Source organism: Delphinus delphis, chromosome 19 (assembly GCF_949987515.2).
Source record: "Delphinus delphis chromosome 19, mDelDel1.2, whole genome shotgun sequence".
In the NCBI taxonomy this organism is placed as follows: domain Eukaryota; kingdom Metazoa; phylum Chordata; class Mammalia; order Artiodactyla; family Delphinidae; genus Delphinus; species Delphinus delphis.
Genome location: NC_082701.1, coordinates 7938897 through 7963992, shown reverse-complemented (window position 1 = coordinate 7963992; position 25096 = coordinate 7938897). Strand labels below are relative to the sequence as shown.

At 40.7% G+C, this 25096-nt stretch overlaps 1 protein-coding gene across 3 annotated transcripts; it reads left to right on the top strand.

Moving 5' to 3' along the window:
- Window positions 1-34: 34 nt before the first annotated feature.
- Window positions 35-24916, top strand: ACOX1 (acyl-CoA oxidase 1). 3 transcript variants are annotated; one of them, XM_059996274.1, is made up of 14 exons: window positions 35-282; window positions 559-718; window positions 11338-11498; window positions 14082-14189; window positions 15374-15493; window positions 15634-15749; window positions 16163-16332; window positions 17254-17416; window positions 18011-18201; window positions 18469-18648; window positions 18787-18892; window positions 19026-19169; window positions 19328-19534; window positions 20538-24916. In XM_059996274.1, exons 1-14 carry the CDS (start codon window positions 174-176, stop codon window positions 20586-20588), a joined length of 1986 nt encoding a protein of 661 aa, XP_059852257.1. In that variant the 5' UTR covers window positions 35-173; the 3' UTR covers window positions 20589-24916. The 3 variants fall into 3 exon arrangements, with proteins under 3 accessions (XP_059852257.1, XP_059852256.1, XP_059852258.1); XM_059996273.1 differs by lacking the exon at window positions 11338-11498 and adding an exon at window positions 5349-5509; XM_059996275.1 differs by lacking the exon at window positions 35-282 and adding an exon at window positions 5349-5509 and having other exon boundaries at window positions 580-718.
- Window positions 24917-25096: the final 180 nt, after the last annotated feature.

Below are 25096 nucleotides of genomic sequence, written 5' to 3'. Positions count from 1 at the left end.
CGGAGGGGCCGCGGTGAAGGAGAAGGGGAGGGCCGGGGCGGGCCGAGGCGAACGGGGCGGGGACTCGCGGTGTCCTGGGGAGGCTCTTAGGGCTGGGCCCGCTCTGGAGGTGCGGACACTCGCTGTCGCTGCTGCCGCCACCTCGGCCTCAGCTGCCTCTGCCGGCCGTCACCATGAACCAGGACCTGCAGAAGGAGCGGGCCGCCGCCAGCTTCAACCCGGAGCTGCTCACGCACGTCCTGGACGGCAGCCCCGAGAACACCCGGCGCCGTCGAGAGATCGGTGAGGGCGGCGGGCCAGGCCTCCTTCCTTCCCCGAGCAAAGCTTGAGACTCCCTCCGGGAGGAATCGGGGGACGCTGTAGGGCGTAGGCCGCAGCCTCTGGCCCAGCTTTAGGGGAGCCTGGACCCCCATTTCCAGGGGCGGCTCTGGCGGGGGGAATCCCCTATAACGAGAGGGAGACCTGTGCCCGTGAGTCTGAAACCTGCTGTGACCCAGGGAGCTTTAACGGAGCCCTGAATTTCTGTCTTCCTCTTGATATCCTTTAACTCCCTACTAGAGAACCTGATTCTGAAAGACCCAGACTTCCAGCATGAGGACTTGAATTTCCTCAGTCGTAGCCAGCGTTACGAGGTGGCTGTTAGGAAGAGTGCTACCATGGTGGAGAAGATGAGGAAGTTTAACATCGCAGACCCTGCTGAAATCATGTGGTTTAAAAAGTAGGTATGCCTTAGCTTAGATCGAGTGCCTAAGGCAATACTTCAAATCCGCCATCTGCGGTGTCCTTTTTCATCGTGCTTGACGTTTGAAGACTCGAATTGGCATATTTTCACGCCATTTTAAAGTTATTTGTGTCGAAAATAATGTTTACTTTTGTATTTAAGCCTTTGAAAGGGATGGCATTTGTAAAAAGTTGATCATGGAAATGCTATAATTTTCTATCTCAAGAATCATACAAATTCGGTCCAGATGTCTCAATTTTGAGTGATTTAAATACAGAATGACTTTGCTTTTTGTAAGAAGGAGGCCTGCTAAATTTAGAAGCTGCATTTGGAAGGATGTTTTCAGTTGCAAGGACCAAACCTTAAATATTTTGGAGCAGTAACAGGTCGTATTTTCATATGCGTGTAGATCTTGAGTTTAAAATAATGGAAGATATGGGTGGAGGAAGAAGAACTTTAGTCATACCTTAGAATGAGTATAAAGTATTCTAAGAACCCAGCATTGTTGAATCTGGTGATGGTATTTAAATGGCTCCCCTGTCATACAAGACCTCATAAAAACATGCCTTGGTCCTACTGCTGAAAGAGGATGTTCTTTTTTCAGACCATCTGCTTTTTCTTGTGTTTTTAGAAATAAAACACACTTTTTTTTTTACCTTTATGTAAATAAACAGTATAATTATATGATCTTAGTACAAGATTTCTTTGACTTTCAGCATCTCTTACACTTCTCGCTTATTCCTGGGCATTTCCTGTTTTAGGCCTCTACATTTTAGAAGAACTCCAATATTTTCATCAATAAAGAATAAATGGTGTGAATGGTACATATTTAAGAGCCAAGAAAAATGAAATATGTTACAAGTTCTGCCTTTATGTAGCAGTAGGCATTCCTCCCCATACTACTGCTGCAAATACATATGGTATATAATTATTTTCTATTTGACCTGGTTATTATTGTCAAGAGGAAATGATTTACTCCAGCCCTTAGGACCACACTCAGAACTCCTTTCCATTTTAGTTACAAAAATACAGTTAATTTGGTAGTCCAGTCAGAGTACTTATTAACTTCCAAATGCTTTTTTTTTATTTTTAAAGTTTGTAACTCATGGCTGTGAGGTTATTGAGGTGGAGTAACTCCTAGAAGATTATGTTTCTAATTTTCCTGAGTTCGGTCTGTGAACTTTAAAAAATTAGTAAGATTTTATTCTTCCTGAAAACAACACAAAAGAGGAGGTTTGTTTTGTTTTACTTTAAAATGGCTGATGCCGTATGTTTCAGAGTTGGTTAGAAGATTTCATGATCTGTGGTGGTGCACAACGTGTAACCAGACTCCGGTGAAGTCACAATGAAATAAAGTCCTTTATGTGAGTTAAAGATCAGTGGACACCAGCCAACTGTTTTGCGTATCATTTTGTATGACACAGACCTCACTGTTGGCGAAATACAAAGTACAAACTTTGGCATACCCTTTGACATCTTTCCAGTATTTCTGGGTTGTGACAGGGAGATCCATGTATGTTAGAGAAGGGGATTGAAAATTAGTCTTGGCAATTACTGAACGCCATCGATTGTCACTCACACCCATGTCTTATGTATCACTAACAAAGTTAACTATGATGTACCATTAATTGTGAGATGCATCAGATTTCTTAAATGCTAAAATTGGCTGTGAGGAGAAGGGTGCTATAATTAATGAAATATAGTAATATTTCTCTGGGGATTTGGGGCATTTACTGGTCTCTTTTACATGCAATTTCTCTATCACAAAACTCATGAGAGTGTGTTGAAATTGACTAAAGTATTAGTAAAGTACTTAGAGATTTCTCAACTTGAGCAGTGAAAGAATTCATCTCTCCATTCCTTGAGAAAATAAGACTTTGCTGTTTGGGGAATAGGAGTTACTTTCCTAATCCCCTTTCCTGCAATTTTGTCTTTTCACTATACTGTTTGCTATGCAAAAACTGTAAAATATTCTTAAAAGTACTTTAAAATTCTGATGAGAATCATTCATGGTTTTTGTTATCCTTATTAGGTTTTTAAAGCTAGTTGCTTGAAAAGCATCTTCAGGAGGGATTAAACATAACTTAAAAACAAGCACTCAGATTTTGTTCTTGAGTTAACTTTCTTTTTTTTTTTTTTTTTTTTTTTTTTGCGGTACACGGGCCTCTCACTGTTGTGGCCTCTCCCGCTGTGGAGCGCAGGCTCAGCGGCCATGGCTCACGGGCCCAGCCGCTCCACGGCATGTGGGATCTTCCCGGACCAGGGCACGAACCCGTGTCCCCTGCATCGGCAGGTGGAGTCCCAACCACTGTGCCACCAGGGAAGCCCGAGTTAACTTTCAAGTGGCTTCAAAAAAAAAATCTCAGTATGTTTATGAAAACATAAGTATTTGACAGTCTTTATTTTGTGTCATATATTTTTCCCTCTCAGTTTCCTAGAGTTAATTATTTCGTGTCAGTGTCATCATTTTACCAACCCAGAGCCTCCTCAATTCCGTCAAGGGATTGGGAGTGTCTTATATTGCCACCATTTTTAGCACCTAAATTACTGGTTTTATTTCTCAGAAATTCTCGCAGGTTCATTTCCTCCTTTAGTAAAGCATGGTTGTGAGGGAGTGCTGTGGTGCCCTTGCCTTTGAGAGGTCAGTTTCTACATTTATCTCCTCGTTACTTGTCTCCACTTTAGTGATGAATATGTTTTGCAAAGAGCCTTACTTCTCTTTGTAGTACAGCAGCAGGAAGTTGCTGCTGATTGGTATTTCTATACCTCCTTTCCCCTCTTTCTCTCCTTTCAGTTTAAGGTTGTTTTTTTTTAAGGTTTTTTTTTAAATTTATTTAATTTATTTATTTTTGGCTGCGTTGGGTCTTTGCTGCTGTGCGTAGCATTTCTCTAGTTGCGGCGAGCGGGGGGCTACTCTTTGTTGCGGTGCACGGGCTTCTCATTGTGGTAGCTTCTCTTGTTGCAGAGCATGGGCTCTAGGGCGTGCAGGCTTCAGTAGTTGTGGCACGTGGGCTCAGTAGTTGTGGCTCACGGGCTCTAGAGCACAGGCTCAGTAGTTGTGGCACATAGGCTTAGTTGCTCCACGGCATGTGGGATCTTCCCGAATCAGGGCTCGAACCCGTGTCCCCTGCATTGGGAGGTGTATTCTTAACTACTGTGCCACCAGGGAAACCCTCAGTTTAAATTAATATTTGATATTTGTGTGAAAATCATAGAACCTTAGGGTTAAAAAGCATTTCTGATGTTGACTAGTCCAGGCATTCCTTGGATGTTTGAATCTGTCCCCAGCACCCCTGAAAGGTGGTGGGATGGTTTCAGGGCCTCCCCAGATGTGAATTGGCAGCCTACCCCCCCCTTTCCCTTAATTCATGTTCTGCTTGTTGTACAAGCCAGGATAGGCTGGCGGTGACACTGCTTCCAATCCATCCCTTGAAAAGTCATGAGGGTCAGTTAGGTGGTACTTACTTTGTACCCTAAGCTCTTTTTTTTTCTTTTTTTAAATAAATTTATTTAGTTTATTTACTTTTATTTTTGGCCGTGTTGGGTCTTTGTTGCTGCGTGTGGGCTTTCTGTTGCGGCGAGCGGGGGCTACTCTTCCTTGCGGTGCGCGGGCTTCTCACTGCGGTGGCTCCTCTTGTTGTGGAGCACGGGCTCTAGGCGCGTGGGCTTCAGTAGTTGTGGCACACGGGCTCAGTAGTTGTGGCTCACGGGCTCTAGAGTGCAGGCTCAGTAGTTGTGGCGCACGGGCTTAGTGGCTTCGCTGCATGTGGGATCTTCCCGGACCAGGGCTTGAACCCATGTCCCCTGCATTGGCAGGTGGATTCTTAACCACTGCGCCACCTGGGAAGCCCCTGAAGCTCTCTATATAGATAGATCTGACAGAATAGACCCCTAAAAAAGCTACAGCACAATGTAGCCGAGGCTGACTAGTGTACGTAACTCGTATTTTGATCATCTCACAGATTCTCTTTCGTGAGAAAATCGTTGAAGACTGAATTTCATTATGATTAGAGTTCCCTTAATCTGGAATAATTTTCAAAGACCGGTTGTGATAAATTTTTAACACTCACATTACCTACTTAGCCGTTTCTAAGCTCTGAAGACCTGTAGAGATGTGTGCTTTGGCCCCAGAACGTATATGTACCATCCTGGACATTTGCTTCAGTTATTAGGGAAAGATAGTATAAATTATTCTTCTTTGGGACATTTTGTTAACAGGTCAACAAATAAGTGTTCTGTGGAGTGTCTTTTGATTTTCAAAACAAGTAAAACCTGAAAATAATCCAAAAACAAATAGGCAGACCCTCCAAAAACTCAAACCAACAAATAACACCAACAGTATAATAAACAAAAGGGGGTTGAGGCTAAAACATGGTAGAATTTGCTTCCTGGATTAAGTATGAAATTCAGAATTCTGGCCCTGAAATGACTAGGGGGAGAAGAGATTCCACTAGATTCTGCTGTTGGCTTTTTAGGTAGTAAATGATAAATATTAGTCTTAATTTCCTAAGAAAGAGGTTTAAATTTTTCTAACCTTCATCCTCAGGGCCATAGCCATCTGGCAGGATTGGTAGTAGAATGCAGTTTCCAGAGTAAGGCTGAGATCCTTTTCTTTTCTCTCCCGTAGACTACATTTGGTCAATTTTGTGGAACCTGTGGGCCTCAATTACTCCATGTTTATTCCTACCTTGCTGAATCAGGGCACCACTGCTCAGCAAGAGAAATGGCTGCTTTCATCCAAAGGACTCGAGATAATTGGCACCTACGCCCAGACGGAAATGGGCCACGGTTAGTCCACGTTTGAGGCTCAGCGGGTAACCCACCTCAGGACTGCAGTTAACAAATGACTCCTGGCAAAACGAACAAACAAAAATGACTCCTGGCATTTGACTTTTTTCTGCTGCTACACATTTGGGGTTTTATTTTTAAATTGTTAAATCTTAAATAAAATTCAGCCTCTTATTTTCTGATAGTGTCTTTCCCCTTAAACTGGTCCAAGACTCTGGCCTGAAGCATCTGTCATTGTTATTTTTTAAGGCTCGTTACCATTGCTGCATACATCCGTTAAAATGGGTGTTGAGCAGTTTGGAAAGATGGGGTTGAAAATACGGCAAAGCGCCCCATTGTATTGGTGTCTGATTAAAGACTTAGTTGCAAATTCTTAAGAGGGTTCATGCCTCAGCAACATCTGGAAGATGCTGTGCTTTAATGAAGTTAAAGATGTGGATTTTAAAGGGGCAGAGGGTTAGAGTGGTGAAGGTTGTGAGATGGTTTGGGGAAAAGTCCACGATGCTCTTCATTGCTTTTTATTCATTTTTCTGTTCATGTCCATGGACTTTATATTACCAGTAATTCTTGGTTAAATTGTTCCTAAAAACCTGGCTACTTTCAAAAAGTTTTGTGTTTAGTCTTGTGAAACAGGTTTGTTTTCATAGATGAGGCCACTGACAGGTTTGAGTGTCTTGGAATTTGAGCTGCCCGGTTCATAATGCTTCCCTTATGTAAATAAAGGAAAGTAAAGAAAAAGAATGAGAAAAGGATGCAGATATCAGGAAGACTTCATTTTTGTGTTTGATTTGGTGCTTTTTGGTTTGCAAATTGGTTTAAGGAAATGTTCTTTCCCATAATGCCTGTGGGAACTGCAGATTCTGGTCATGGTGCAGTTTTATGAACACCCTGCCAAACACCCATGGCCATCTTCAGGATGGTCAACACTGAGATGACAGACCTGAAGGAAGGTGTCCTAACGGAAGGAATATCACATTCCTACAATGTTCCTCTCTTGGAGTGTGCCCTCGTGTTTTGTTATCTTGAGATAGCTTTGAAATAGGGGGCATAAGAAGTAAACTGTTGTGAGGCTAAGTGAGTCTGATCTGTGTATCTCTTGTTGGTCTAATCCTTCTGCCTCTATCTATAAGGTACATTTCAAATGTATATTTGAAGGAAGAGAGGAGGAAATGAAGACTTGAACTTCACTGGTTTGAGGAGCCCAGAACGTTGGACTGAGGTCCTTTGTTGCTCTGGGCGAGTTTGTATTTGTTAGAGTTTTCTTTCCCTTATTCCTTCTAGTTTTCGAATGCTTTTTTGTATTCGAACCAACTCTGTCTCAATCTTTATGGTTTATTTAGAGAACAGAGTTTTAAGATTAGGTCTTGTTTCTTGCTGGAACTTTGTCAGTTCATATTAGTTGTGCTTCACTGACTGCTGTTCTTTTCCAGAGAAGCCAGTCAGTTTGTTGGCTAATTTGCATCCTGTGACAGTACGGTCTTATGTAGAATATATAAAAAGTACTTCAACACCAATGGGATTGGAAATAGAGCAACTTGTACAGGATGAAGGTTTGACCATTTAAATTCTGAGACTTTGGAACATTGGTCAACAGTGATTATCTAAGTGTTCTCACAGAATTGGCTATAACTTCGAGTTTGGGATTCTTTCACCTCTGGGTAGCCGCTGAGAAGTGAGAGACTCAAAATTTCTCAGGCTTATTCCAGAATCCTCAAGAATCTTAAAATTCAACCACTTGCAGAAAGTCTAGGTCACCAGTTTTCTCTCTTCCCTCAAGAATTGTGTCTTCCCTCCTCTAAATACACACCTGTCTGTATAGGCACACAAGCCCCAACACACATTTGGTCTGTGAGTGCGCGAGCCTTAATCAAAGGCAGAGGCCTGGGCCAAGGAGGGCACCCTCTTCCTGGGGTTCTGGTGTTAAAGGGACAGTCTGGGACGTGGTCCAGGGGTATTATCCTCACCATACGTTTCTCCAGGTCACAAAACAAGTAGTGTGTTTGGTCTTCACAGGTATTTGATCATTTCATGTTCTGGCCACTTAATAGGAATTCTTCTTGCCTTTTCTATTATTGTTATTGTTATTTTAATTATTAAGGAAAATAGAGCTTATGTAGTACATACTTACCATCCTTGAAGATGGTGGTGCAGATTCTTTGCAAATTCCGATCACTAATACTCAAATGTGAAAATACTCTTCCTTTGAAACTTGAAAAATAAATAGTAAACTCGATTTTGTAAGTCACTAATCTTTCTCTCCCTGTATCTCACTGCTCTGTCTCTCCGAGAGTCTCCTGTCTTCTTTTTCCAGGAGGGATTCTCTTACCTTTTGGACTTCGCATGAGACTTGCTCCTTGGGTATTCTAATTTCCCCACTGTCAGTAATAACAATACCAGTCTCTTTACAGAAACTGTGTTCTTTGGGTTATGCCTTTGGAATATCTTTCTCAGAAATGAATTACTACATCTGAAGGGAATGAACACTTCATAGCTTCTGTTGCTCAAGACATGGAACAAGTTTTGATGTACTTAGTGTACTCGTGTCTCCATAGTCCTATCAACGTGATTACTTTGTTTTTTTGCTACTTTTATATATATCTAAGAGTTAAAGTTTTAATTCCTCTAGTGCTAGTGAGCCTGGATGTTACATGTTTAGCTTACTGTAAACTGGGTTTTTCTCCTTTGAGTATTGAATACGTAGAATCTGCATATTGATCTTACAAGATTTTATTGTATCCTTCCAATATTTCTTTCTGTTGCCTCTGTTTGATTAAGCATTTTGGCCTTATGTATTCAGTGCATCCTTCTCTGAATAGGTATAAGTTTTCTTTTTCCCGTATCTTGGATAATTATCTTCTATTTTATTCCCTTTTTTGTTTGTTTGATTTGTGTTTAATGCTTTGACTTGTGTATGATACAGAGATGAGTGAACCCCATACTATTTTTGTGTTTATTAACTAGTAGCTCTTTCCCCTCGTTATGTTCTTTCTGGTTCATCTTAGAGTTTTGTAATAGTTTCAGTTTATTTATGGAACCTTAAATATATTACATTAATTTTTTTCTTTATTTTTCTCCTAGCATCATAAGCTTGGCTCATGGTTGCTTTTTAAGATATTTAAAAATCTGATAGAATAAGCCTACTATTGCTATATTTCAATTTATATGTATTTGGTGTCCTTGCATACTTATTCTCCTAGATGAATTCTGATTTCAGTTTGCCAAGTTCGAAAACATATCCTGTAGGAATTTAAAACCCATTGCCTTAAATCCCTGTATTTTCTTGGGAAGTATTAATTTTATTTAGTCCTCTCAGCCAAGAATTAGCAATTTCTTTCCTATTGTCCATTTTCATATCTTTTATTCATCCTGTTAGGCATTTATATTTTCTCTTAATTAAATCTGTAATATTCTGAGCTAAATTACTTAACAGATTTTTTAAATATTTTGTTGCTGTTATAAATCACCTTTCTCTTTACCAGGGTTTTCTATTTGAATGGTTCTAATGGATAAGAATGAGTGATTTTTTTTTTTTTTAATCCTGGTTTTTCTAAATTCATTTATTATTGATGGTGTTTTGTTTTTGTTGATTTCCTAGGATTATAATCATATTGTCCGTGGAGATGCTATTTTGATTTCTTCCTTTCTCATATATTATTAATCTGATAATTTTGTCCTCAGTATTGACTGCTAGCCTTCCCAGCCCTGTATCATGTAGGAGAGCCTGGGAAGGCCTTCTGGTGTTACGGTTTTGAAAGAATCGACTCCAGCTCTTTACCAAGCAAAATGTTGGTGCTTTGAAATTTTAAAATAAATTAATTAAAAATAATATATGATCTTTATCATGCATAAATGGTATAGCAAATACTTGATTTAAATCAAAAACTATCCAGGTCACTTTCTCCTTGTAACATTTCTGCATTTCATCCACTTCTGAATAATCCTTATCCTAGTCACAAGAGACATTTTTCTCCTGAAAACATTTTTTTGCTTCAAGACAGTTTCTGATTATAAGTAGTTTTACCCCTGCCCTCCTGAGTGTACTCTGTGGTAACCCTTGGTGCCCTTCATTATTCCCGAATACACGCCCACCCATGACGAGTCTGGGCGCCTCTGAATGGCCTCTCCTTCACCAGGAATCGCTCTGGTTTCTAGTCATGGAAAGTAGCCTCTCAGCACCGTGAGTGGCTGGCCCCAGGCCACAGCTTTCAGTCCTACTTCAGAGTTTTCTTCTTTTAGCTCCTAGGCGCACATTAATTTTTCTTCCTACACATCATTCTTTTAAAAACAGCACAGTTGACATTCCTGTCTGTGCGTGAAAAGTACTCTCTCATCCCTGGAATGTGTTTTTCCAGGGATTTCCACTTTTTTTCTTTTTTTTAACTTTTTATTTTGAAATGATTACAGATTCATAGGAAGTTGCAAAAATAGCACGGAGACGTCCCGTGAACCTTTCACCCAGTTTGCACCAGTGGTGACATCTTACAGGATTTCCACTTTGATGCTTCCGAGTCTAGATGTGATTTTGGCGAGTCTTTCTAGTGTCCCCACTGTTGTCCTCAGCCCAGGTTGCACTAGAAGACGTGATTAGGAGATGAGATTCTTGTCCTTGTTTTGCCATTATCTTTTTGACCTGAAGACACATAATTCACCTCAGCTTTAATTTCTCTGTAAAATGAGGAAGTTATTCATGCATTCTTCAATCTTTATGTAATTGGTTAGCTGAAAGCTCAGCCCACCCCCCGCCCTCTTTGGAAAACATCACATGTCAGCCCCTGCCTAGAGCACCCTGTCCTGATTATTCTCCTCCTCAAGTGGAACAATTGGAGAAATTTTGAAACTGAAATGTTTAGGCTCATTTCTAAGATAATGAGCACAGGAAGAGTAACATAGAATTGATTAATTTTGAGCTGGAAGTTAAATAAAATGCCAGTAGCATGCAACAATACAAAGCCATATAGAACTATTTCCTATTAGAAATAAATTCACATAAAAGTCTAAGGCACCTGCAAATTTTAAATGGAAAAGAATGACTTTAGAAAGTGGATTTAAAATGACAACTAACATGTTTATTATCATTTGTGATAATTCCCATATAATTGTAATGGAGAGCTTGTTATGCATGAATCTGTTATTTGTAAATGTTACGGTCTTCACTAAAAATCACATGTCTTTTTATTTCTGAAATTAATTATTGGGATGAAGAGCACTGTCAATTTTTGTATTACATTGTTTCAGTAGCACGTGGCTGGATATTTGTGATGGATCCAAATGAAATGACCAGAATTATGTGAGGAATGTGGATTAATGCTGGATGCTTTATGGACAAACAGAAAAGATTCTAGCCTAGAAGCATTATTGGAATTAGATCCTGGAGAAACTTTTGTCCAAAAGAACCACTATGTTCTCCTGTCTCAACTTTTCATTAGAATAAATAAGTCACTGTACAACTTATATTCTCCATTCCATCCAGCCTTTTCAGGTTTTTTATTTACTTTAATTGCAAGGCTCGAATCCTCTGCCTTGCGCACGTGGTCTTGTGCTGCACAGGCTTTGGCATCGGTAGCCAATCCCTACCAAGATTAATTAATTTTAGAGATGAGTAGCCTTAGAAAATACTTCTCGCCAACATAAGAAAAATGGAAATTGCTAAGAGTTATAAAGTAATACAGACAGGGCAGTGCTCCCATCCATGATAAAGTCCACCCATTAATTCATACTTAACAGAAGGGTTTTTTTTCTCCTTCCCTTGCTCTGTTTGTTCAAATTGCTGATTCTCTCACACCTGATGACTCTTCTCTCAAATGCCCATCCTTGGTATTTCTTTGAAGCCTTGTGCACCGAGGGCAGTCTGGGCCTCTGGATCTTCACTTGGGCATGTTCCTGCCCACCTTGCTTCACCAGGCAACCGAGGAACAGCAGGAACGCTTCTTCGTGCCCACCTGGAACTTGGAGATCATTGGCACTTATGCCCAGACAGAGATGGGTCATGGTACGGTGCATTCAGTCTACCTTCTGGGTTGGGCGGGGCTCTTCGAGCTTAGCATGCATGGAGTGTCCACCACGTGTCAGCAGTGGCATATCCACGTGCTGTGTAAGATCTGTTTAAATGCAGTCTTTCTGCAGCGGCCAGGGTTTTCACACACATAAGTCTCGGCACAGACAATGCTTTGGTCGGTGGAAATAAAAGCTTACATTATCGCAGACATGCTGATTAATTATTCATGGTTCCCCTTCAGAAGGTCAAGAATTACAAGTCAGGCCTTCCTTAATAAGTGATTTTTCAAGTTTACTGAAGTTGTACGGAATTTGTGTGTATATAGAGCCTGAACCCATCTCTTTTTCTTCATTACTCTCTGGTTATCTTTGCTACTGATACCTTAATGAACTTGCACAGATTGCAGAAGAAATACAGATTAATAGAATGTGTGCTCTTTGACTTGCGGAAGGGAAATGAGCGGCTTATATAACCAAAACATGCAGCATTTTGTACCTTGACTTTCTTTGTGCCTTGATTCAGTAAATTCAGTAAAGTTCTGAAAGTGGCTTTGGCCACAGTTTAGAAAAAATAAGATAAGTTGTACTTCCGGGCAGTTGATTTCATACTTTCTGCTTTTTAAAATATATATATATATATTTATTTATTTTTGGCTGCGTTGGGTCTTCGTTGCTGTGCATGGGCTTTCTCTAGCTGCGGAGAGTTGGGCTACCCTTCATTGTGGTGCATGGGCTTCTCATTGCGTGGCTTCTCTTATTGTGGAGCACGGGCTCTAGGTGTGCGGGCTTCAATAGTTGTGGCACGTGGGCTCAATAGTTGTGGCACGTGGGCTCAGTATTTGTGGCTCGCAGGCTCTAGAGCGCAGGCTCAGTAGTTGTGGTGCACGGACTTAGTTGCTCCGCGGCATGTGAGATCTTCCCGGACCAGGGATGGAATCTGTGTCCCCTGCATTGGCAGGCGGATTCTTAACCAGTGCACCACCAGGGAAGTCCCTGTACCACCTTTTTTTTTCTTTCCATCCCTCACCTGTCTTTTCCTGGATGAACTGGATGGGGCTGGAGGTGGTGGCTGTGCCTGGTAGCATCCGTTCCACATTGGTATCTGTGTTTACCATTTGTTTACTTCTGGCTTCTCTTTTCCTACTCAGACATTTCAGAACAGCTGGTCTAGTGTATATTTTCCACTTGCTCCTTATTCCTGTACAACTTCATCTTCATTTGATTGCTAATTTGGCTTTCAGCTTCCGTGGTAAATAGTATTTTAGAGGATTTTCCTAAAACTCGAAGTGGAATACTGTTTGATTCAGTTGTGCATTTGAAAACGTTTTCTCATTACCTGTTCTGTTTAATATGCTACCTCGTTTTCTATAAAAGTTTCTTCTTTGGTGAAAGGAGTCTTAGCGTCTGATTCCTTGATTCCCACACAGGGAAAGGTTGTGGATCACACATAAACTGTCCATTTCTGTTATTTAACTCGGGAGTTTCTAAGTGTTTCACAGTTTTAAGTGTTTAATGAGATCTGGCATTATCAAAGCAGTTTGGTAAAAGGTTCTCAGCATTGGCTACAGGATAGTATTACTAAGGAGGGTGTCACTTAGAACATTTTTCTGTAACTTTTCTCAAATAATTTTGGCACGTTTGTATTAGGATTTAAAACACGAATCCCTGTCTGTCTCCATTATACATAAAATGGAAACTCTTCCTAGTCACACTAGTGAACCAGCCAGGAATAAGTTAAGGCTTAGTGTTGAGTCTGCAGGGTGAACTTGGACCTTATTATTGGACTTTTAGAAATTAAAAAAAGTGACTGTTCCAGGTCTTTTCCGCATAATGATTATAACTTTTTTTTTTTTTTTTTTTTTTGCCGCACTGCAAGGCATGTGGGATCTCAGTTCCCCAACCAGGGATCGAACCCGCGCCCCCTGCATTGGAAGCGCGGAGTCTTAACCACTGGACCGCCAGGGAAGTCCTGGTTATAACTTTTTAAGTTCTTGTTTTCCTTTCTAGCATTCATTCTGAAATAAATTCTCAGTTTACAAGAACTTTAGCCGAGTCTCTTCCTGTCACGTGTTCTCATTCTTTGTTATAATACAGAATTCCAGAACATTGCATTGGTGTGGTAGACACAATACCAATGAGTTGAAATTGGCACACTAACAGCTTAGATATGCCTTTAAAAGGTCAGTTAACTTCCCTGTTAAATTCGTATCCTGTGACCTTACGAAACTATGATTCTAATCTGCCTTTATTTTACATTTTCTTTTGGTTGATCTAAATAAATGTTCCATGTCCACTGCCACAGAAGTGCACTAAATCAAGTACAGAAATGGAATGTGCTTGACATTCGTATTTTCAGCTTAATAGGAACAAATCAGGAAATTACATATTAATTAATTAAGCTTAGGAAATTACGTATCTTGGTTATTAACCATTTGTAGTTCATCTACAGATGTTCTATTGTTGTTAGATTTTGTTACTCTCTGAGATGCTAGAGCTTTAAAGGACTGGGCAGGAGATTTTACCCTGTACCTGTTTTTTCCTGTATTCTGTCTGAAGTAGGTGTAATTCATTTTCTTAGGAACTCATCTTCGAGGCTTGGAAACCACAGCCACTTATGACCCTGAAACCCAGGAGTTCATTCTTAATAGTCCTACTGTGACCTCCATCAAGTGGTGGCCTGGTGGGCGTAAGTGAATTTTTTAACAGTTATTGGATGTTTTAAGATTTATTATAACGTGTTTAGAATGTAGAGCTTATATGAGAATATAATTTTGAAATATAGAAAAAGCTTCTTAGAGCTTAAACCATTCTAAGATATTTCACATTCTCTTGTGTTGCATGTTACAGATATTTATATGTTTTACAAAGCGCAGAAAGGGCAGCTATCTTACTCTGCTTTTCGTGGTTTTTCATTTAAATATTCTCATGTGTTAGCATAGTTTCCATAGTCATCATTTAAAGTAATTTAGTTTTCCCTGTTTGGTTAGTCATTTCCATACTGGAAAGCATTTGAGTTGTTTTCAAATTTTTATTATAAATAGCTTTGACATGAAATTTATTTAATATCGTCTTCCATTCTGAGTTATTGTTTTAGGATATATATTTCAGATGAGATTAGTGGTTGAAGGATTTTGTTATTCACGTTATATATTTTGATATGGGATGTTACGTTTTGATAGGAAAAAACTAGCATGCAAAAAAAGAAATATTTCTGGATGCACTCACCAAAAATCTCTTAAAGCAGCTGTATCCCATAGTACTTTCTGCAATGATGGAATATTCTCTGTCTTTGCTGTTCAGTGTGGTAGCTACTAGCCACTTTCAGCTTTTGAGCACTTGAAATGTAGCTAGCTGACCTGAGGGACTGAATCTTTTATTTAATTATAATTAATTTAAATGTAAACAGCCACGTGTGGCTAGTGGCTACTGTTTTCGAAAGCCCTGCCTTAAGGGAGAAAAAGGATGTAATTTAAAGTAATGTTCTAGAATTATCCTAAAAATTTATTTATGTAAATGAATGAAAAATAAGTAGAAAAGCCTACTTTTTAAAAATGCTATCAAATTAACATACTGTACACTTTAACTTAGACGTTATATGTCAATTACATCTCAATTAAAAATGTGTTTATATATATTTAAAAAATGAAGGATCGCTTTGCCAAAATTCAATGAATTTTAATAACTATCAGCTTAACTGGATTTCCTTCTGAAAACTAGGCATGACACTGTCATAAGAAAAGCTCTCTGGGCACACTTTATTGATGGAATCTAGTGTTATATTTAACATATGCTTTTTTCCCCCTCTTTTGTTTCTTTGAAAATGTAAAAATGTTTGCTCACTTCCCTCTCTTGTTCTCTTTGATGTTGCAGTTGGAAAGACTTCAAATCATGCAATAGTACTCGCCCAACTCATCACTCAGGGGAAATGCTATGGATTGCATGCCTTCATTGTACCTATTCGTGAACTTGGGACGCATAAGCCTTTACCAGGTTAGAACTGTTCATCTGATGTTGAGGTGAAAATTAAACCAATCACTTTCTTCTGCAAAAAGTATAATACATAACTAAAGAAGAGGAGGGAAGCCAGGAATTCCAGAGCATAAACACCTTGTGACTTTCATCTGCGGTAGGTATTACTGTTGGAGACATTGGCCCCAAATTTGGCTATGATGAGATGGATAACGGCTACCTGAAGATGGACAATTATCGCATTCCCAGGGAAAACATGCTGATGAAGCACGCTCAGGTATATTTAGACAGAAAATAGGAGGAGAGGTATCAGACGGGGATTTCAGTGGCTGTTGATAATCACGGGGTTAGAAGGATCTGTTCTTTTAGAAGGTACTAACAGATTTTTACTTCTGAAGCTGCTTTTATTATGACCATGAAATCAAAAGCAGTTGGCAGGTATGAAGAGCATGTTTTGTTTTGCAAAACCAGTGGGGCTCAAACTTTAGCATGCATTAGAATCACCTGGAGGGCTGGCTAAAACCTAGAGTGCTTGGCCCCCAGAGTTTCTGATTTAGGAGGTCAGGGTGGGGACTGAGCATCAGGTGATGCTGATGCTGCCTTTCTGGGGACCACACTTTGCGAACGACTTGCCTAAACTGCCACTTGGTTTTAACAGAGGGAAGCATCCATCTCATATTCTTTTTCCAGGTGAAGCCTGATGGCACATACGTGAAACCCCTGAGTAACAAGCTGACCTACGGGACCATGGTGTTTATCAGGTCCTTCCTTGTGGGAGAATCCGCCCGGTGTCTGTCTAAGGCATGCACCATTGCCATCCGCTACAGTGCCGTGAGGCATCAGTCTGAAATCAAGCCAGGGTAAGGGTGGAGTCGGAGATGAGCTTGGTACTGAAGACCTGGCTTGGACCCCATCCAAATATCAAAATTCCCAAATGTGTTGTGGAGAAAGTGCATTTGCTGTAAAATTAGCTAGGATGGCAGTGTACTGAGTCTGAGAACCTAGACTTCCCTTAAGTGGAAAGTTGAGAATAACCACCTAATTATTACTTTTAGCCTTCTAAGAAAAACAGTAATATTATTTGAGCTTTATAAATGAAATGTTGAAAACACTGAAGGTGGTGTGAAGATTCTAGTTGCTACTAACAGTTACAAATCGGGTATAGTGAAAGTGACATTAAACTTGATTCTCTGTTGTGTTCGTGGACATGGTTTATTCTTACAACTGCCTATTACTTGGGCATGACTCTTTGATAAACTTTTTACTCTTAAAGAAGGAATAAAGAAATTGATACGAGCAGACCTGCTTAGACTTCAAATATTTAACTCAGTGCATTGGGTCTCCTCAAATTGTGGTCAGAATATAGTTTATTCAGCCATCTAGACCCCTTTAATGTTGTCTTCCTCCTGTGAAGTTAATGAACTTTGGTTCCGGAAGTTGCCATGAGATACAATTTTCTTAGATTGGAAAGACTAAGAAAAATATGAAAGTCAGCTAGAAAATCCTGTCCAACTAAGGCAGCTCATCAAGGTGGTTAAGCACGTGGTCTTCTATAGCCAGATACCCTAGATTTAAATCAAGGATCTGCCACTTATTAGCTCTCTAGGTTCTTAACCTCTCATTTTCTCCATCTGTAAAATGGGGGTAATAAAAGTTAACCTCACAGGATCTTTATAAGGATTCGATAAATTAGGCTTTCAAAGTGCTTAGACCAGAACCTGGCACATAGGAAGCTCTGTGTAGGCATTTAATTTTTTCTCCCCTTTTTTTATATGCTTTAGTGAACCAGAACCACAGATTTTGGATTATCAAACCCAGCAGTATAAACTCTTTCCCCTCCTGGCCACTGCCTATGCCTTCCAGTTTGTAGGCGCATACATGAAAGAGACCTATCATCGGATTAATGAAGACATCAGCCAAGGGGACCTGAGTGAGCTGCCTGAGGTCTGCGTCGTGTCTTGTTCCCTTGTGGGCACCCTTCTAGTTCACATTTGCCCATTGGATCATGTCCAGAGAAAATTAAACATTGGGATATCTTGAAAAGAATCCATATATTCTCAAAATACAGAGAGAGTTTGCTAATTGAGAGTGGATCAAAGGTGAAGATGCGTGGGTTTGTTTTTAAGTTTCAGAATTACTGTACCATGTTGGTCATTTATTAATCAAAGGAACTTAAGTGGTGCCACTTTTGCCAAGTAGAACAGTTCAGAAGGGAGTGGGGGAATGTTGCTGGCTCAGGCCAATCAGATGAGCTTGCTTTTCAGTTTACATGGCATAGCAAGTGATTTTGTTTGCTGTTTGGTTGGTTGATTTTTTTTTTTGGCCACGCCACGTGGCTTGTGGGATCTTAGTTCCCTGACCAGGAACCCAGGCCCCTGGCAGTGAAAGCGTGGAGTCCTAACCACTGGACCGCCAGGGACGTCCCTGCCAAGTGATTTTGAAAGTGACAAGTGCTGTTAAGTGAGGCTAAGTGTGTCTCATTGGAATGCGGGCTGTCAGCACCACAGATGTTCTGATGGCCTGTGCTTCCCCCTTCAGCTTCACGCCCTCACTGCCGGGCTGAAGGCTTTCACGTCCTGGACGACTAACACTGGTATTGAAGCATGTCGGATGGCTTGTGGCGGGCATGGCTATTCTCACTGCAGTGGACTTCCAAATATTTATGTCAATTTTACCCCAACCTGCACCTTCGAGGGAGAAAACACTGTCATGATGCTACAGACGGCCCGGTGAGAATCTAATTCATGATTTCTCATAGGTGTTCTCAAGAATGTTTGAGTCCTTTCCGTTGGTTCTTATTCCCATGTTTTCTCTTCTCATTATATTTGTTCCAGAAAGATGTCATTTTTGCCTTCCATCCTGACCCACGGTTTTTTCTTGGGGTCAGGCTAGTATGAAACAGTTGTCCCACAGCTTAAAGTCATTTCAGGAGTTTGTTTTATTTCTGTTTCACGAGAAGCATAGTTGCTGAAAGCATGTGTCCCGGTGACTTTCAGGTTCCTGATGAAAAGTTATGACCAGGTGCACTCAGGCAAGTTGGTGTGTGGCATGGTGTCCTACTTGAATGACCTGCCCAGCCAGCACATCCAGCCACAGCAAGTGGCCGTCTGGCCAACCGTGGTAGATATCAACAGCCCTGACAGCCTGACAGAAGCGTACAAGCTTCGTGCGGCCAGGTGAGTACACCCTCAAGAGCTGGGACAGGGCCACAGGGGCCTCTGTGGCCAGGGGCTTGATGGGAGAGGCGGGAGGCACAAGTCCTAGCAATCACTTCCTTGAGCTCCAGTTTTCTAGTTCTTTTCTTTTTTTAACAGATTAGTAGAAATTGCTGCGAAAAACCTTCAAACTGAAGTGATTCGCAGAAAAAGCAAGGAGGTAGCATGGAACCTAACTTCCGTTGACCTCGTTCAAGCAAGTGAGGTCAGCGATGGTCCTCTCTCCCCCTCCCCTTCTCCGTCCTTCACCACCCGCCTCATTTTCTTAGTGCAGAAACTGTATCACTGTTGAGTCTTTTTCAAAGGTTCTTGCACTCTGGTGTTTTCTTTTTTTCTAGGCACATTGCCACTATGTGGCAGTTAAGCTCTTTTCAGAAAAACTCCTCCAAATTCAAGAGAAATCCATCCAAGCCGTCTTAAGGAATTTGTGTCTCTTGTATTGTCTGTATGGAATCAGTCGGAACGCAGGGGATTTTCTTCAGGTATTTTCTAAGTTTAAGTCCTTTTATTAATGTATTTCTTAATTTTTTATAGAAAAATAATTGTGGTTTACTTCGTGGTTGTATGTGTATATATACACGTATGAATAGATTTATACGTACCTATGTAATATCTCTGCTTGCTTGCTTGTTTCTTTTAGGGGAGCATCATGACAGAGTCCCAAATCACCCAAGTGAACGAGCGCGTAAAGGAGTTACTGACTGTGATTCGCCCTGACGCTGTTGCTCTGGTTGATGCATTTGATTTTCAGGATGTGACACTGGGCTCTGTGCTTGGCCGCTATGATGGGAATGTGTACGAAAACTTGTTTGAATGGGCCAAGAAATCCCCACTGAACAACACAGAGGTAAAAAAAAAAAAAAAAAGTCTTTTCACCTTTTGAAATTGTTCATTTAAATATTAAGGCAGGAAAGGCCTCTGAGTGATCATCTTTGAAAGCTTTGAAAGCTCTCATGGCCACTTCGGACAGTCTCTTTATTTGAGCAGCAGGTTCTGAAGGGAACAAGGTCTTCCTGCAGTGTGCAGGTTTTTAGTTTTCCCCAACTATTTAGCAACAATTGAAAAATTTCAAATGTATACACAAATAGCATACTCCAGTGCATCTCCCCCGTACCCTTTGTCATGTTTCAGCAACTGTCTGCTCATGGCCAGTTGCATTTCATCTGAACCTCCCAGCTAAGAATTATTTTGAAGCAAACCCGAGATATCAGATAATTTTATTCATAGATATTTCAGTATGTATCTCTAAAAGATAAGGGCTCTTCTTTAAAAACATAAACACAATGCCATTCTCACACCTAAACAAATTAACAGTAATTCTTTAATATCATGAACTGCTACCCAGTCAGTGTCCAGATTTCCCCAGTTAGCTCAATTCTTTTCTCCCCACTTCAGATTTTTTGAATCAGGATCCAAATAAGGTTCAGATAATTTCTTGATTAAAAGTATGCTATTTTATTTTATTTTACTAATATATTTATTTGTTTTTGGCTGTGTTGGGTCTTTGCTGCTGTGTGCAGGCTTTCTCTAGTTGGCGGCAAGCAGGGTCTCCTCTTCGTTGCAGTATGCGGGCTTCTCGCTGCAGTGGCTTCTCTTTTTGCGGAGCACGGGCTCTAGGCACACGGGCTTCAGTAGTTGTGGCTCGCGGGCTCTAGAGCGCAGGCTCAGTAGTTGTGGTGCATGGGCTTGGTTGCTCTGCGGCATGTGGGATCTTCCCAGACCAGGGCTTGAACCCGTGTCCCCTGCATTGGCAGGCGGATTCTTAACCAGTGCGCCACCAGGGAAGTCCAGGTATGCTATTTTAAATTGCAAACTCCGTATCAGTAATTTTTTCTCTCCCTTCCCTGCAGGTCCATGAATCTTACTACAAGCACCTAAAGTCACTGCAGTCCAAGCTCTGAAGTGTCTTGAGGACAAGTTCAATCTCCCGAAAGTAACTGTACTCTACTCCCCTTATACCTGTCACACAAATTCGTGTGGAATCTGTATCAAATTTAGAAAAGCTAGAGCAAATGATAAATTGACCCTTTTCTCTTTTTATAAATGAAAAAAAAAAACAGATTTGAGATTAAAGGAAAAAAACAGTTGTGTTTTACAAGTGCAATTAACACTGAAAGAGACCTGTTAAGCATTCAGAAAAAGCTTTAAGAAATGCCGTGTGACTTCCATCTGTAATGCTGCTGATCCCAGGAGGCCAGGACTTTTGATAATTCGTAGAATTTAACTACTAAGTAGTTAATTATTTTCACATCTTAATTGCTAATCACTGGATATGCAAGTGTTTTTAAGCAAAGGTATTTTTTAAGTCGGGGTAGAACCCTTCCAAGCTTTCCTGCTAATTGTCCTACCACTCCTGCCGTGGGCGCTGGCTAGAAAGCAGGACTGAAGAAGAGGGATTGGGGAAAGAAACTAATCAGGAAACTTGGTGTGTGCGTGCGTGTGTGTGTGTGTGTGTGTGTGTGTGTGTGTTTGATACATTGACATATTTCCTGCCTGCTTGCCCTCCTTTGCTGGTGTATAGTTCCTGTCTACCTGTTCACAGTAGCATTTTTCTAACACAAGGATTTCTTCAGCACAGGCTACTGCAGGGTCACTGCCCCATGTGATTAGGAGCTAATCTTCCATTGGAGGGTTTCCCTAAATTGTTGCTCTCGTAGCAGTACAACTCGCTTCGCCCCGACTTCTTGGGAAGGGGTAGACAGCAAAGTTATCTCTACATGTAACTTTCGGCAACTGATGGGACCTCCAGATCAGTGGTCTTGATCTCCCTCTCTCTCTCTCCCTCTCTCTCTCTCCCTCTCTCTCCCTCTCCTGAGAGAGATGCAAAAAAAAGGAGAAAAAGAGAGTCACATTTCTTCTTAGTAGAATAAGGGCAGGAAGAGCTATCAGTTATGGTTACTGTAACTTTGGTGACCATATTAACTAACTTTCCTGGAACAATCCAGATTCCCTCTAGTCTGTCACTTTGGTGCAAGCTGTTAAAATGCTCGGTGGTTACAGTGTCTGGCCTCACAAAAATAAAAGCACCACTCGCCGCCTCTTACACCCAGGAGTCGCACAGAGAGATCCTTTGACAAACCACGTGTTCTGATTTTTGGATCAGAAAATATAATCATTGAAACTGTGGCTAAAGGATAAATGGAAGTTCCATAGAAAATCCGTTTCTTATTGTATATCTGGCATTATTTTCAGTATGTTTCTGGGAGCTTTTTCTGACTTGCTAAATTGTCCTTTCAGCTGAAATCTAATTTATACAATCATTCTATATTTAAAGGCTAAGCATGTATCTCTTAATGAATTTTTTCTTAAAATCAGTGTAAAACAAGTCACTTGATTTTTTGTTTTTGTTAACTCTTTGTGACATCTGCCTCATGAAACCAGTTGTTCTAACATCAGTCTTGAGAATGTAGTATGTAATTCAGTGGAAATGTAGTTCCTATCTTGGGACCTGCCATAAAATCTATCCCAATGGAACGGGTAATAGGAGATAAGGTCCAGCAGAAGAAATACTGTCAGTTGACACAAGCCGTAATCTTTCCACCAGGAGCACTGACTGGTCATTGTGTTAAGACTGAAGTGAAAAAGCACTGTGTTAATCTCATTTGGGTGTATCTTTGACTAGATCAGATTCTGGGAAATAACAGAGAGTAAATTCAAATTCCTTAATATTGACCTGTTAAATGTAGAATAGTTTCCAATTAGGGGTTAAAAATCTTATTCACAGAGGGATATCCATAGTCAGGATCTAAGGGTGTTTGAAATGACACCCACCCAATCCAGCTGCATAGATCTGGGATCTAAGCAGGTTGGAACAGGTGGTGACTCTGCAGAGCCACCTTCAGTCCAGCACCTTGAGTTTCATTTAAAAACAATCTAATATTGACGGTATTTTTATTCACATTGGAATGTTTTGTCTTGAACTTTGTCCTCTGTAATTAAAGAATAAAGATATCGTAAAACCTCACTAATTTGTTACTATCAAGATGGAAAGAACGTGCCACATAACGAAACATAAGTTTAAATTATGAAGAATTTTAAGATGCAGGTGTAGGTAACACTAAACAAAAAAAGGAAGGAGTGAGAACTGCCTAAGCAGATAAGGCTGAATGGGCCGTGATGCTGTCATTGCAGCGTATCTGAGTGCTCTGTCCATGCAGGAATACAGGTTTCTTGGCTGCTCGTAAGGAAGCAGCAGACCCAGCCTGCTGTCCCTTAGAAGCCAGACTTTGCCACAGATAAGTTTGGTTCTGTTGGGTTCTTTTATGAGCGGTTTTCACAAAGAGTACAGATAAATTTCAACCTAATCTCCAAAATGATAATAAATCTCAGTAGAATTAATGAGATTTTTCTGTTAGATGATACTTATATAAGCCTTTGAAGTTTCATAGAGGTTTTTTCTATTTGTAATGGATGAAGGTTGATACTTCCTCACGTATTTGGAGTTCTACTTCATGCTCTACTCAGTAGATACCGAGGTGTAGTTAAGTGTTTGGATATTGGTGACCTCAAAGCACAGTTGGCCCCAAAGCCTTTGGGGGCCTTCACGTTCTTGTCTTCAGAACATAGTACTGCTAAGTAGCAGCTTATCTTCAGAACATTCACTTAATTGCAACATTAACCACATTCAGGTACTTTCTGAGAACTCACTGCTTGTAATTTCAGATGCCATATACCTAGAGGTGTTTAACAGTTCCTAAAGTTACCAATGTTAGATCTTAATTCTTGGATTCTCGTCAGTGCAGGGCATGGTCGGGGAAATATATTCAGGTTCATCATCCTCGAGTCCTCTGGGGAACAAAAATTCCTTAGACGATTGACTGTTGGTCAAAGTTCCTCCTACCCCTTTCTGAGTTTTTTCCATCCATCCTAGTAGAAAGGGAGAGGATTAGATGCAGATGGCCTCTAACACCCACTAATCTTTTTATACATGTGGAAGGAATTATAGCTTTTCTTCGAGCAGTAGCTCTGCTGCAGCTGGAGAGAGGACCAGTGCCAGGAGAATGATGATTCTGCTTGAGAGAAGAGTTTTTTTGAGTCTCCTCAGATAAAGGTTTTGATCATTTTCATGGAATAACAAAGAGATCATCTCAGCTAATTGAATATTTACTGATCCATTCCTGGAGGATTAGACCAAGTCATTGTAAATGATGAAAATGTATTTTCATTTTAAAATATTGGTGGAGTTTTGCTTATAGTTGTCCAAACTAAAACTTTCAGTACCTATTTTTGTGGTCCATGATAGTAAACTTAGAAACATAAGGAAATTTTAGAGTTACTGGATGTTACCTGTTGCAGACCTGCAAATTCCTAGATTTGAAGGGATTTTTGTTTGATTTTGATTTTGCCTTAAATTTAAGTGAGCCACTGATTATCTCTGGAAGATCACGGAAAATTGGGAGGGATTTTAAGAATTCCAAACCAGGGACTTCCCTGGTGGCACAGTGGTTAAGAATTCGCCTGCCAGTGCAGGGGACATGGGTTCAAGCCCTGGTCCTGGAAGATACCACATGCCGCGGAGCAACTAAGCCCGTGCACCACAACTACTGAGCCTGCGCTCTAGAGCCCGCGAGCCACAACTGCTGAAGCCCGCACACCTAGAGCCCATGCTCCGCAACAACAGAAGCCACCACAATGAGAAGCCCACGCACCGCAACGAAGAGTAGCCCCTGCTTGCCGCAACTAGTGAACGACGGCGCGCAGCAACAAAGACCCAATACAGCCAAAAATTACTAAAAAATAATAAATTTTTTAATTTATAAAAAGAATTCTGAACCAAAGTAACTTGTTCTGCCACATTACTGTCAACTGTTTCACAGATTAGGTAACAAATATGTGATCTTACGCATAATATTCCAACTGATGATTGCTACTTTGTAAACACCATTTTATTTCCAATTGCTGTGGATTCGAGGAAATGACTTGTATCTTTTGGAATGTGTAAATTACTTTGCTACCTTTTCCCCTTTAACTCTTGTGGTTTGAGTTTGGTTCCTAGCTGACGAGATGCATTTAGCATGTATTGTTACCCATCCCTGGCAGGACGTGTCAGTGAGGGTGGGGGTACCAAGGAGGCGCGGGGGGTCCAAAGCGTGAGAATCATGGTTGGACAGCAGTGACCCACCAGCTTTGCTGGGCCTGCGAATAAGCCAAACCACTAACCTCTCCTTTTGTAAAACTGAAAAACCCTTAATAAAATCTGTAATCAACACAAAAAGTGTCTTTATTAGGTGATGGTGTTGGGTTTCATTCTGGCTTCCCAGCTTTGATTTTCATAATTGAACAGGAAAGTCACAGCTACTTTCCTAAGCTTTGGGGTGTGGAATAAATGCATATTTATAGTTTCACCACGTCCGTCTTCTACTCTTGACACATTTCTCACGCCCTCCACCTCTCCGCAAGTCAGCGCTCA

Excerpts from the sequence above, each read along its gene's own strand:
- ACOX1 (XM_059996274.1), top strand. The coding sequence starts at position 174 with ATGAACCAGGACCTGCAGAAGGAGCGGGCCGCCGCCAGCTTCAACCCG. Across the intron at positions 283-558 it reads CCGGCGCCGTCGAGAGATCG|AGAACCTGATTCTGAAAGAC; the intron begins GTGAGGGCGGCG and ends ACTCCCTACTAG. Across the intron at positions 19,170-19,327 it reads ACGCAGGGGATTTTCTTCAG|GGGAGCATCATGACAGAGTC; the intron begins GTATTTTCTAAG and ends TGTTTCTTTTAG.